The 13,570-nt window shown below is 49.8% G+C and overlaps 1 protein-coding gene across 2 annotated transcripts in view; it reads left to right on the top strand.

The window, feature by feature from the left end:
* RHBDL3 (rhomboid like 3) overlaps positions 1-13,570 on the top strand; it is a 63,224-nt gene that overhangs the window by 20,419 nt on the left and 29,235 nt on the right. For both annotated transcript variants that reach the window (XM_017890879.1, XM_017890878.1), the window contains 2 exons: positions 3,725-3,949; positions 9,888-10,036. In XM_017890879.1, the coding sequence (XP_017746368.1) occupies positions 3,725-3,949; positions 9,888-10,036 (374 nt within the window). The remainder of the gene's footprint in view (positions 1-3,724; positions 3,950-9,887; positions 10,037-13,570) is intronic.

The following is a 13,570-nucleotide window of genomic DNA, read 5'->3' as shown; positions in this document are numbered from 1 at the left end:
TGGAGAGAGAGACAGAGAGAGAGAAGAGGAGGGGAGGGGAGAGAGAGGAGAGAGAGAGAGATCCTTCTTAGGGTAGCTCTTGCACAAGGCCTGGTATGTTCTCCCTCCCATTGGCCTAGATTGGGTCAGTAGGATGGGTAGATTGAGTTAAACCAATCATTGCCCCACCCCTGGAGCTTCGAGTGGGGTCAGTTCCACCAAAATGAAGGACTGGGAGTAGGTAGGGTATTAGTGGCAGGAGAAGGGACTGGGGAATGGGGGCCAGGAGTGTCAGTGCAGCACGTGATAGAGCCAGAGCTCAACAGATCTGCTCAGCAGATGCCCTGGGCTGCCAAAGAGGCTGGAGAAGAGAGGCCTATGAATCCTGCCCAGCGGCCTGTATCTCAGAGCAGAGACTTCCCCTCACTGAGGGTTAATGCTGTGCTGTTTCAGGGGCTGCTGTGGACTGGGGTTCAGTGGGGTTAAGCAGGCAGTATTTTACCCACCATGGGATGCAGGTGACATCAGTAAAAAAGTGGCATGAACAAGCAGGTTGAAAATAAGACCCAAAGTTTTTGCTGGGTTTCCCTATTGGTGAGATGGAGCTGGTCACCTCTCTTCATGTCACCCATGGAGGGAGCGAGAGTGAAATAACTTGTGTGAAGTGCCCCAGGCTCCTACAATTCAAAGGCACCAGTGATGGGGGAGCTGCCACCACTGGAGCCTGTCATTGTGCCACATGAGTGCTCTGATGTGGATGCCCAGGAAGAGGAGATGTTTCAACAACCTCTTGGCTGAGGGCCAGCCTTGGTCCAAGGGTTGGCGTGATTGCAGGGAGCTGCTGTGGGGCATTTAGGAGTGGAGGAATCGACTGCTGTTCAGAGTGGACCCAGATAGCAGACCTTGTGGAGGGCAAGGGACAGAGCTGAGCTGAGCAGGGGAGGGGGCAGTCAGGATTCACAGGATAGGCAGTGGGGGTGAGTCCCGTGACTTGGAACCCGGCAGTGCAACCAAAGACCAGGCCAAAGGTTTGAGCCTGCCCAGGCTCATCCACAGCCCCAGCCCTAGCACCTGTGTGTTTGTTGCAAGGTACCCTGCTTGGTCATAGGGCAGAGTCGGGCACGCAGGGCCAGGAGTGGCTTCTCTCCAGCCAGGGGTCAATGGAGCCTCTGTGTCAGCTCAGGACAGCCAGTTACTTGTTACTGCTGGGATTTCTGGGATTTCTCTGTTCAAATTCTGCACTGGATCTGTATGAGCAGGGCTGCCCTGGAGAGCAGACAAAGAAGGGACTCACCAGAGGGGAAGCTCTGAGTAGAGCAGAGAACTGAGGACCTGGAGTCTAGCAAACCCAGGTCCTGGTCTAGCTCTGCCTTTGCCACTCACTGGGAAAGAGCCTCTGAGCCTGGCTTTTCCCATTTGTAAAATGAAGCCAAAGGATCCCCTCTTTAGGGCTGCTGCAAGGATCAAATAAAAGTATTTGAATGTTTTTGATGTCTCTTAAATGTTCTTCCACCAGGTAAACTCCTCTGCATCCTTTGTGAGCCTTTACCTGCCCAATCCAGGCAGAGTGAGTCAACCTTTTTCAGAGCCCCCACAGTGCCTTGCCCAGGCCTCTCTCATAGTACAGACCGCCACACTGCATTACAGCTGAGCAGCCTGGGTAGTCATGTGTGAGTGTGCAGGTTGTATACTATACAAGGGTGCCTAGCTGAGAGATGATGGAGACTGAAATCTGGCCTGAACTTTGCCCCCCAAGGCTTGGCATGGGTGCACCCATCCAGAAGAAGAGGCTCCTTTATCTAATTGGCACAACAGGTCCGTATGGGCTAGCGTGGACTGTGGAGTCAGGCAGATCTGGATTTGAGTCCTGACTCTGTGGTTTATTAAGTATGAGTACCTGGGGAAACTACTCACCCTCTCCAAACTTCAGTACCCATATTTGTAATGTCAAACTAATACGGGGCACCAAATAACTGCGATGGCACCCTCTTTTGCTGTTTTTACACTTCTGTCTCCCCTTGTAAGCTCCATGAGGCCTGAGCCCATGGTCACGACTGTGCCCAGCACAGCACTGGGCACGTGAGGGACACAGGTGGATGGTGAGTGTGTACTCCTGCTAAGCCAGCTCCCACCATGGGTCTTCAGGGCCCCTGGGCCGTGTGTGTGTGTGAGTGTGTGTGAGTGTGTGTGTGTGAGAGTGTGTGTGTGTGTGTGTGCTGTGCATATGCCCCTGTGCAGGTGCATCCTCAGGGACTGGGAGAGAGACAGGTAAGAGTGGCCACAAAATAATCTGACAACATGATCCTGCCTTGGGCTTGCAATGTGCACGAGGACCCTGACCCTGGCCTACATTTACAGAGCTCTTGGGCCATTGAGAAGAGCTAGATCTAAGCTTTGTATGCATGGAGAGGATGGGGGTAGAGAATGGTTAGAAAAGGTCCATCTGGGACGGCCTGCTGGAGGGGGCAAACTTTAAGCTAGATTTTGACTGTGAGACACAGCAGAGCTCAGGAATGTGAGGTGGAGGGACCCTACAGATGGAAGTCCACACCGCCTGGCCTGGTCTGAACCTAGATCCTCCCCAGCCACCTGCCCTCTGACAAGGCCTACAACCGCTGTGCTATGGTCTGGCTTGGTTCACCTCACCAGCCCACTGGGCTCCTGCCTTCAGGTTTAGCCTGATGTCTACTGCTGGGCCCAGAGTCCCAGGAATATATTGATAATCCCCACACCAGTAAACATGAGGACAGCTGAGGTGTGGGGTTGGGAGAGCCATACCTCTAGAATTTCTCCCCATGAGAAGGGTCTAGAGTTGGCCATGGAAGGCAGGTGGGAGGTAATGGAGGCCTCAGGAGGCCAGGAGTCAGCAAGGCCACCTGTGGTCTTGGAATCAGGCTGACCACTGGGTGAGGCTGCCAGAGCTCTACCCAGTATGTGTCAGGGAAGCTTCAGGCCGCTGAGGATACAGCCGGTCTCCAGGTGGAGCTCTGCAGCCAGTCCTTGGGCTTGCTAGGCATTGCAGGTCTTGTGAAGGCCCTCAGGAGTGGTGACCTTCCCCAGGCACAGCTTGGGTTTTCGCTCTGGGGGCCTCTCTGCAAACCAAGGGCTACCTGCCTCTTCCCAAGCTAGTGTGTCTGAGGGTGCTACCTCCTGCTCGTCCTTTGATTCTCACTCAGACTTCACCTCCTCCAGGAAGCCTTCCTTGACCTCTGACCTCCCTTGGGAATGGATTGGGCTCCCTCTTCTGTGCTCCCACAGCAGCCATCTGAACTGTGATTGCTGGTTACTAATCTGTCCTGAGCACCACCATATCCCTCCCTGTGCCTGGTAATGAGCCTGACACTTAGGAGTTGCTCAGTAAATTGTGATGCACGGATGATGAATGAGTGGATGACGGAAGGTATAGTGAACACAAATACGGGCTCTGGAGGCTTACTGGGTATGAACTTGATGGATTCCTAAAGCTCTCTGAGTCTCAGTTTCCTAATCCAGTAGAATGGGGATGTTAATAGTCCTTATCTAACAGGAAGACTGGTGATCATCAAATGAACCAAAAGACCTGAAGGGCTGAGAATAACCCCGACACATAACAAGACCTTGGTGAATGTTGCTTCTTATTAACTATTATAGGAGAAAGGGAAATGCGGGATCAGGCCTGGTGCAAGGAACATGCTGGCTGGGAAGTGGGTGGGGGGCTCCGCTGGGCCCCAGCTCTGACACTCTCCCAATTCCACTTCCTGCACAGATGAGCAACAAGCGTTCCAACAGCTTCCGCCAAGCCATCCTGCAGGGCAACCGCAGGCTAAGCAGCAAGGCCCTGCTGGAAGAGAAGGGGCTGAGCCTGTCACAACGACTCATCCGCCACGTGGCCTATGAGACCCTGCCCCGGGAAATTGACCGCAAGTGGTACTATGATAGCTACACCTGCTGCCCTCCACCCTGGTTCATGATCACAGTCACGCTGCTGGAGGCAAGAACAAGGGTGGGGAGGGGGTTGCTCTGCCTTGGGGAGTGGCGGGTATGGGGAGAGGAGCCAAGAGGATGACACAGATCATGAGGGAAGAGGGACATTTCTTTTCCATTGAAGGGCGATGGTTGAGGATCAAATAATAGTTGTATTGCAAGTCAGACTCTGTTGCAGTGGATACCAGTGTTGTAACCCTGGACTGCAAAGATATTCTAAAGATTATTACTTCCAACAATATTGACTGCAGCCAAATCTCCATAGGACCACTGCCCCCCACCCACCCCAAAACAACAGCAACAAAAACGATGTCATAAGTTCATTGACTTGGGAGATCTAGCCAGGCTAACTCATTAAAGCCAGTTTATTTAGTTCCTCCCCAGGTGGGTAATGTGGACCAGTCATTTGCTCCATTTTCCCGCCTGAAAATCAGAAATAACCAGACCTGCACTCCCTCTCCCAGGACACCTTTATTATAGTGAGAGAATGGCTACGGTGCTTTCTGAACACAAAAGCATCATACAAACACATCTGGGAGGGAGTGTGAACAGGTAAATATGGGCTTAACATTTTTAAAGAACATTCTCCCCTTAGGGAATTCTCTGTGCCTATTGTTATGCTAAATTCTATTGCTTATGCAACAGAATCCAAAGGTACCCCTCGCTGTGTTGGTGCCCATGTGTGATAAAACTCAATTCTTTTGGCTTCTCCGCTCAAGAACCTGTGCAGCCCACCCCAGCTCCAGCTCCAGCTCCTGAACGGATGCTTGGCTTCGCTCTGGGATTTGATGATCTCCGCTGTTTCTCTTCCAAAGCCACGGGCCTAATTACCGCCTCTGCATATGTTCTTGTAAAGTTCCTGCCTAATCAAATGGCAGGATCGTTAAGCTTCACGGCATCGTTCTTCTTTTTTTCTACATCAGAATATCTGGTCTGCAGGCCAGCGTTCCACTGTTTGTTGTTATGGCTTCATCCAAGTACATGTTGAAGTTGCGATGTTTCTGAGATATTCTTGGACTTGTTCTTCAAGTGCTTATTGTGTTGGTCTATTTATTAACTTCTATTTAAGGCCCAATAATAACAAGATGCCTTGGAAGCAGGATTTGCTGCCAGGCCACCTTCATGGTGTTAGGTGGACAGAACAGCTCCTCAGAGAGCCCAGGCGAATACAGCTACCAGGGGACTAAGCCATTCCCAGGCTGAGCGCAGAAGGTTTTAACCCGACACTAATTATAGTTTCCTTCTCTAAGTGTGTGCCGGGCGGGGGGCTGGCTCTTTGTGTATAGTTTATCACTTTTAAACCTCATGGCCACTCTGGAAGTCTGGGTACTGGTACCCATTTCCAGATAAAGCAACTGAGGACCAGATAATTCAGTTTGCCCAGGTTGATCAAGAGGAGTGATTCTGTGTCCAGATTGTTTCATATGAACCTCAGCTATGTAAACCCAAACCGCCAATCTAGAAAAACTGGGAAGTGCTCAAATAGCTGAAATAACGATCTCAAAGCCCTTGTGCTATAACGCCCAAGGCTTTTGTCTTCTATACAAAAGAAGTAACCTGGCTTTCGGATTCCATAATGAATAGAAAATAGGGGGGACATGGTGCGAAGAAACGAAGGGGTCTACTACCAGCAAGCAATAAGAAATAGTAGCCGACAGCCTGGCAGTGAAGGAAGTAACAAAAGAAAAGTTTAAAGCAGACCTGAATCTTAAAGAAATACAATAATTGGCTGAGTGCGGTAGCTCACATCTGTAATGCCAGCACTTTGGGACGTCAAGGTGGGAGGATCTCTTGAGCCCACGAGTTCAAGACGAGTCTGGACAACAAAGTGAGACTCTGTCTCTACAAAAAATCAAAACATTAGCCAGGTGTGGTGGTGCATGCCTGTGGTCCTAGCTACACGGGAGGCTGAGGCAAGAGGATCGCTTCAGCCCAGGAGGTCGAGGCTGCAGTGAACTGTGTCCATACCACAGCACTCCAGCCTGAGTGACAGAGTGAGATCCTGTCTCAATAAAAAAAAAAAAAAAAAGTAAAAAGCATACAAGAATTTGGGGGGCTTAGCCGAATGCAGTGGCTCACACCTGTAATCCCAGCGCTTTCAAAGGCTGAGGTGGGCGGATCACTTGAGGTTAGGAGTTCAAGACCAGCCTGGCCAACATGGTGAAACCCTGTCTCTACTAAAAATACAAAAATTAGCCAGGTGTGGTGGTGGGTACCTGTAATCCCAGCTACTGGGGAGACTGAGGCAGGAGAATTGCTTGAACCCAGGAGGCAGAGGTTGCAGTGAGCCAAGATAGTGCCACTGCACTCTAGCCTGGGCAACAGAGCAAGACTCTGTCTCAAAAAAAAAAAAAAAAAAAAAAAAAGAGAGAAAAGAAAAGAAAAAAAGAAAAAAAAAAAGAATTTAGAGCCTTGGGTGTACGAGCAAAAACACTATGCTGGCTGGGCGCAGTGGCTCACGCCTATAATTCCAGCACTTTGGGAGGCTGAGGCGGGTGAATCATTGAGGTCAGGATTTCAAGACCAGCCTGAGCAACATGGTGAAACCCTGTCTCTACTAAAACTACAAAAATTAGTTATGTGTCGTGGTGGGTGCCTGTAATCCCAGCTACTCGGAAGGCTGAGGCATGAGACTTGCTTGAACTCAGGAGGCAGAGGTTGCAGTGAGACTGCACCACTGCACTCCAGCCTGGGTGACAGAACAAGGCTCTATCTCAAAACAAAAACAAAAGCAAACAAAAAATGCCATCTTCCTGGGGTTGCTGGAGGAAATATCACTCTTATAGCCCAGATCAATACCTGAGATATTCTTTCTTTTTTTTTTAGACGGAGTCTCACTCTGTCATCCAGGCTGGAATGCCGTGCTGCAATCTTGGCTCACTGCAACCTCCGCCTCCTGGATTCAAGCAATTCTCCTGCCTCAGCCTCCTGAGTAGCTGGGGTTACAGGCGCCTGCCACCAAGCCTGGTTAATTTTCATATTTTTAGTAGAGACAGGGTTTCACCACATTGGTCAGTCTGGTCTCAAACTCCTGACCTCGTGATCTGCCCGCCTCAGCCTCCCAAAGTGCTGGGATTACAGGCGTGAGCCACCGCGCCCAGCTCATACCTGAGATATTCTTAAACAGTTATGCATATGCCCCAATTAAGAACACAGGGGCCGGGCGCGGTGGCTCAAGCCTGTAATCCCAGCACTTTGGGAGGCCGAGACGGGCGGATCACGAGGTCAGGAGATCGAGACCATCCTGGCTAACACGGTGAAACCCCGTCTCTACTAAAAATACAAAAACTAGCCGGGCGAGGTGGCGGGCGCCTGTAGTCCCAGCTACTTGGGAGGCTGAGGCAGGAGAATGGTGTAAACCCGGGAGGCGGAGCTTGCAGTGAGCTGAGATCTGGCCACTGCACTCCAGTCCGGGCGACAGAGCGAGACTCTGCCTCAAAAAAAAGAACACAGGGACATAAATGATACATTTTAGCAGGAGTCCCAGAAAAAAAAAAAAAAAAAGTTACGATAAATACCCTTTTAGAGATTAAACAAGTATACTTCAGTCACATGTGCAAAATCAACTTCTGTGGAATGTTAGAATGTGGAGAAACTGGAGCCCTTGTGCACTGTTGGTGGGAAGGTAAAGTGGTGCAGCTGCTATGGAAAACAGTCTGGTGTTGCCTCAAAAAATTAAACATAGAATTACCATATGATCCAGCAATTCCACTTCTGACTATATCTCAAAAGAATTGAAAGGGACTGGAAGAGATATTGATACACCCATATTCATAGTAGCATTATTCACAATAGTCAAAAGGTAGAAGCAACCCAAGTGTCCGTCAGTAGAAGAACGGATAAACAGGCCGGGCGCGGTGGCTCAAGCCTGTAATCCCAGCACTTTGGGAGGCCGAGACGGGCGGATCATGAGGTCAGGAGATTGAGACCATCCTGGCTAACACGGTGAAACCCCGTCTCTACTAAAATACAAAAAACTAGCCGGGCGAGGTGGCGGGCGCCTGTAGTCCCAGCTACTCGGGAGGCTGAGGCAGGAGAATGGCGTAAACCCGGGAGGCGGAGCTTGCAGTGAGCTGAGATCCGGCCACTGCACTCCAGCCTGGGCGACAGAGCGAGACTCCGTCTCAAAAAAAAAAAAAAAAGAATGGATAAACAAAATGTGGTCTATGTTCACAGTGGAGGCTGGGCCCGGTGGCTCACGCCTGTAATCCCAGCACTGTGGGAGGCCGAGGAAGGTGCATCACCTGAGGTCTGGAGTTCGAGACCAGCCTGGTTAACATGGTAAAACCCTATCTCTACTAAAAATACAAACTTAGCTGGGCATGGTGGCCAACGTCTAATCCCAGCTACTTGGGAGGCTGAGGCAGGAGAATTGCTTGAACCCAGGAGGCAGAAGTTGCAGTGAGCTGAGATCATGCCACTGCACTCCAGCCTGGGCGACAGAGCGAGACTCCATCTCAAAAAAAAGGAAGGGAAGGCTGGGTGCAGTGGCTCATGCCTGTAATCTCAGCACTTGAGGAGGCAGGAGGATCGCTTGAACCCAGGAGTTCAAGACCAGCCTGGGAGGTAGAAGTTGCAAGCTGAGATTGCCCCACTGCACTCTAGCCAGGGCAACAGAGCGAGATCCTGTCTCAAAAAAAAGGGGGGGGGGATCATTCTGACACATGCTACAACATGGATGAACCTTGAAAATATTATACCAAGTGAAATAAGCCAGACACAAAAAGACAAATACTGTATGATTCCACTTATATGAGGTACCTAGAGTAGTCAAATTCATGGAGACAGAAAGTAGAATAGTGGTTGCCAAGGGCTGGAGGGAGGAGGGGGTGGGACGTCATTGTTCAGTGGGTACAGAGTTTCAGTTTTGCAAATGAAGAGTTCTGTGGATGGATAGCAGTGATGGTAGCACAGCAACATGAATGTCATTTAATGCCACTGAACTGATTAAGGCCGGGCACAGTGGCTCATGCCTGTAATCCCAGCACTTTGGGAGGCCAAAGTGGGCAGGTCACATGAGGTTAGGAATTCTAAAGTGGCCTGGCCAACATGGTGAAACCCCATCTCTACTAAAAATGCAAAAATCAGCTGGGCATGGTGGTGCACTCCTGCAATCCCAGATACTTGGGAGGCTGAGATTGGATAATCGCTTGAATCCGGGAGGCGGAGGTTGCGGTGAGCCAAGATTGCATCATTGCACTCCAGCCTGGGCAACAGAGCAAGACCTTGTCTCAAAAAACCCCCAAAAAACTGATTAAGATGGTAAATTTTATGTTTATTTCACTATAACTTTTAAAGAAATCAACCTGTGTGGAATTTGTCATCTCCCAAGTGGGTATGTGAGTTATTACTGGAATTAAAGTTCAAAATCCTCCAAATCCTTTCTACTTAGCATGGAGGAAGTGTGGACAAAGAGACCCCAGGACCATTTTGTTTCCATTTGACACAAAATAAGCAAACAGAAGTGGGTGAGGGGTGGTTAAAAGCTCAGCTTAGACCGGGCATGGTGGCTTACGCCTGTAATCCCAGCACTTTGGAAGGCCAAGGTGGGCAGATCACCTGAGGTTGGAAGTTCAAGACCAACTTGACCAATATGGAGAAACCCCATCTCTACTAAAAAATACAAAATTAACTGGGTGTGGTGGCGCATGCCTGTAATCCCAGCTACTCAGGAGGCTGAGGCTGGAGAATTGCTTGAATCCAGGAGGCGGAGGTTGCCGTGAGCCGAGATTGTGCCATTGCACTCCAGCCTGGGCAACAAGAGCGAAACTCCATCTCAAAAAAAAAAAAAAAATTGCTCAGTTGGGTACTGGCTGTGGGGTATCCCTCTTTCTCTGAGAAGAAAAGGTGATAACTTCCCGTAGGGACTCCCAGTGCTAGTCAGCACAACAGGAAGTTTCCTGGGCAGTGTGCATCTAGTAACAGACTCTCTCTGTTCTGTCCAGGTTGCCTTTTTCCTCTACAATGGGGTGTCGCTAGGTCAATTTGTACTGCAGGTAACTCATCCACGTTACTTGAAGAACTCCCTGGTTTACCACCCACAGCTGCGAGCACAGGCTTGGCGCTACCTGACATACATCTTCATGCATGCAGGGTGAGTACCTGTCTTCTTTTGCTCTGTCAAAAGATCCTATAGAAAAACAAGTGGTCAAGATAGCCTGGATTGAAATACAGTTTTTAGTTTATTTTTATCTACTTAGACACAGGATTTGAGATGGCTGCTTGAAACTTATTTAATACCAAAATTATGTAAATTATTGAGAGTGAATGGGAAAGGGAAAAATAGATAAGAAGGAAAATGCTAAAAGCCAGCAGTGAGAACAGCACACACATACACAGCATTTGATTCCATGTACTTGCTAGAGGTGGCTTGAAAATTTATTCTAGTGCTTCCTAGTGGCTTCCTAGAGCTTTTGCTTTGGCCACTAGAGCAAAAAGGGATGTCAAGCCACCAGATTTATTGTCCATAACTGTGTGAGTGCCCTCGCTGTGTGTGAGTTCCTCCCAGTCTGGTCTCCATAAATATAGAGGGTCTTCTTGAGAACTCTGGCGATGATTATAGTTTCTATTTATAGAGCTCTGTAGCCTGTTTTGGGGCTGGAGCACAATCAGTTTTCACTGGTGCCTCCCACTTCATGATAAAAACCTACCAGCTGGCTAGGTGACCACCCAGGTCCATGTCCCTTGAGCAGCAGTCTGGAGGCTTTTATATGGTAGAAGCCCTTTGATGGGAGAGGGGAGACCCCAGACACCAAGCCTTTGTGGTGTCTTCTCTTCTGCAGTCTCTCCAGAGAAGTGAAGGAGCTCACACTTAGCCTGGAGAAAGCCCTGGGGGTGCCTGGCCCTCGAGTGGGAACTGGGAAGGGGGGGACTCTGGCCCCAATGACGCCATCATTCCCATTGCTCAGCAGAAAGACCCGCAATGACCAAGAGGGTTGTCCCATCAGCCTCCCTTCCCCAGAGCCTCTAAAGCAGGTGCAAGAGCTAATCCCGAATTGGCTGCACCTGCAGGGGAGGGTGCTTTCTGGTGAAGAGACCTGAATGAATGCCTCTGCTCGGGCGAAGATTACCATTGGTACAGGCTGCTTACCTTGTCTAGCTTGCCCCAGGCTTCGATCTCACAGGGATAAGGAGCAACAGGATGGCTGTCATGCTTCACTCACATCCACTCATAAGCCAGGGGTGACAGCAGACACGGGGGCTTCCCTGCCCAGGCATCCCAAGCCAGTGGCTGCACGTGGGTTGGGACTGTCTGCCTTCTTTCCAGGACTGCCCCCTGACTTCTCTTGGTGCCTCAGGCTGAGGAAGGAGAATAGCCAAAGCCTCCTTGCTCCATCCTCTGCCTCCTGGAGCCAAAAACAGTGTCCTCACAGTGGACAGGGCTTGGATCCCCCCAGCTGAGGCCTAGAGGGCTGGCCATGGTCCTTTCTCCAGTAGTTCCTTTGATGGGTCAACGCCTGCCAGGAAGAGTCCTGGGAGGATTCTCCAGGTCTATGGATTTTGAACAAGGGGCTCTTGCCTGGTGTAACAGAGATAGCAGTAGACAGGAGATAGGGACAGCTGGCCAGCATCTAGGGAGATCGCAGCAAAGTGACCTGTTGACCAGGTGTATTGATTGGCTCACATCTGTAATCCCAGCATTTTGGGAGGCCAAAGTGGGAGGATCACTTGAGGCCAGGAGTTTGAGATCTACATGGGCAACATAGTGAGACCTTATCTCTACGAAAAATAAAAAACTTAGCCAGGCCAGGTGGTGCTTGCCAGTAGTCTCAGCTACTCTGGGGGCTGAGGTGGGAGGATCGCTTGAGCCCAGGAGGTCAAGGCTACAGTGAGCCAAGATTGCACCGCTGCACTCCAACCTGGGAAACAGAGTGAGACCCTGTCTCAAAAAAAAAAAAAGAAAGAAAAAAAAGTCACCTAAAAAAAAGTGACCTGTTACTCAGAGACACACTGTAGGCCTGGGAATCCAGAAGCCAGTGTGATAAAGAAGAGCTCAGATTAGGAGGCAGGAGCCCTGAGTTCCTCCCCTGGCCTCTGCTAGTCTTAGGTTCTGAGACTGTAAAACAGGGCGTGGTTCTAGAAAAGCCTGTAAGGCCCCTCCGCCTGGGAATCTGATGTTGTCACTCAGCTCCCTTTCCAGTGACTTCTCCTGACACCTCTAATCTCCCTAGAATCCTTTAGCTAGCAGTCAGTGGTGGGTAGAAGATTCTAGCATAGTAGGAATTTAGGACACAGCCTAACCTGCCTGAACTACCTCGCAGGTGCACTCCTGAGTAAGCAGGTGCCCATGTGTTGCCCACAGTTCCTCTGCAGCACAGCCGGGCCTCCAGGCAGGGCCCTGTGGTCAGCAGCAAGGCGGAGACCCAGGCAAGGCCCAGGCTCCCTGTTAAAGGCTGTTACTTCCTGACATACAGCATCCCCCGGGAGCTTCCTGGGGGATGTCTGCTCAATTTAAATGAGACAGTGGGTGTTAAAGTGCTGTATAAAGTTGGAAGCACCCGATTGATTTAGTAATAGTCATGTTACAATCTTTTCTGGTAATATGCATACAGCTAGACACCCCACAATTTTAGCAGCAAGATCTAGTCACAGGTAGTATAGGGAGGCAGGCATTCACAGGGTCAGAAAACCTGGGGTAAACCTGGGGTCCCATCTCCCAGTCCTGAGGACTTTGGAGCAGAATAGGTCTTTTTTTTTTTTTTTTTCTGAGATGGAGTCTCACTCTGTCACCCAGGCTGGAGTGTAGTGGCATGATCTCGGCTCACTGCAGCCTCCGCCTCCCAGGTTCAAGCAATTCTCCTGCCTCAGCACCCCAAGTAGCTGGGATTATAGGTGCATGCCACCACCCCCAGCTAATTTTTGTATTTTTAGCAGAGACAGGGTTTCATCATATTGGCCAGGCTGGTCTTGAACTCCTGACGTCGTGATCCGCCCACCTCGGCCTCCCAAAGTGCTGGGATTACAGGCTTGAGCCACCGTGCCCGGCCTAGGTCTCTTCTTATACCAGGAAAGAGAAACCTCCCTTTAATTGACTTTAAGGGAAAACTTTGAATTATTAAGTTATAAGATGTATCTTTAATACCTGCATTTGTTTTGAGAACATATTTTTCTTTAAACATCCGTAACTCTTACAAATAGAGCCAGAACATGGCCGGGCACAGTGACTCATGCCTGTAATCCCAACACTTTGGGAGGCCAAGGGATGGATCACTTGAGTTCAGGAGTTCGAGACCAGCCTGCCCAACATGGTGAAACCCTATCTCTACTAAAAATACAAAAATTAGTCGGTGTGGTGGCACATGCCTGTAATCCCAACTACTCGGGATGCTGAGACAGGAGAATTGCTTGAACCCAGGAGGCAGAGGTTACAGTGAGCGAAGATCATGCCACTGCACTCCAGCTTGGTTGACAGAGCAAGACTCCATCTCAAAAAACAAAACAAGAACAAACAAACAACAAATAGAGCCAGAACGACCACATGACCCAGTGAATGGAGCAGGTCAGGCAGATTAGAGGCCTGAGCTGTTGTCTCAGCATGGCCACTAACTGTGACTGGTCACTATCTCTGAGCCTTGTTTTTTCACATGTTAACTGATGGAGTTGCTGGATTTTTTTTTTTTTTTTTTTT

The sequence above is a fragment of the Rhinopithecus bieti genome, unplaced genomic scaffold (assembly GCF_001698545.2).
Source record: "Rhinopithecus bieti isolate Rb0 unplaced genomic scaffold, ASM169854v2 scaffold_19652, whole genome shotgun sequence".
NCBI lineage: Eukaryota > Metazoa > Chordata > Mammalia > Primates > Cercopithecidae > Rhinopithecus > Rhinopithecus bieti.
The sequence above is the reverse complement of the archived record's forward strand: the minus strand, read 5'-3'. Positions and strand labels throughout refer to the sequence as shown.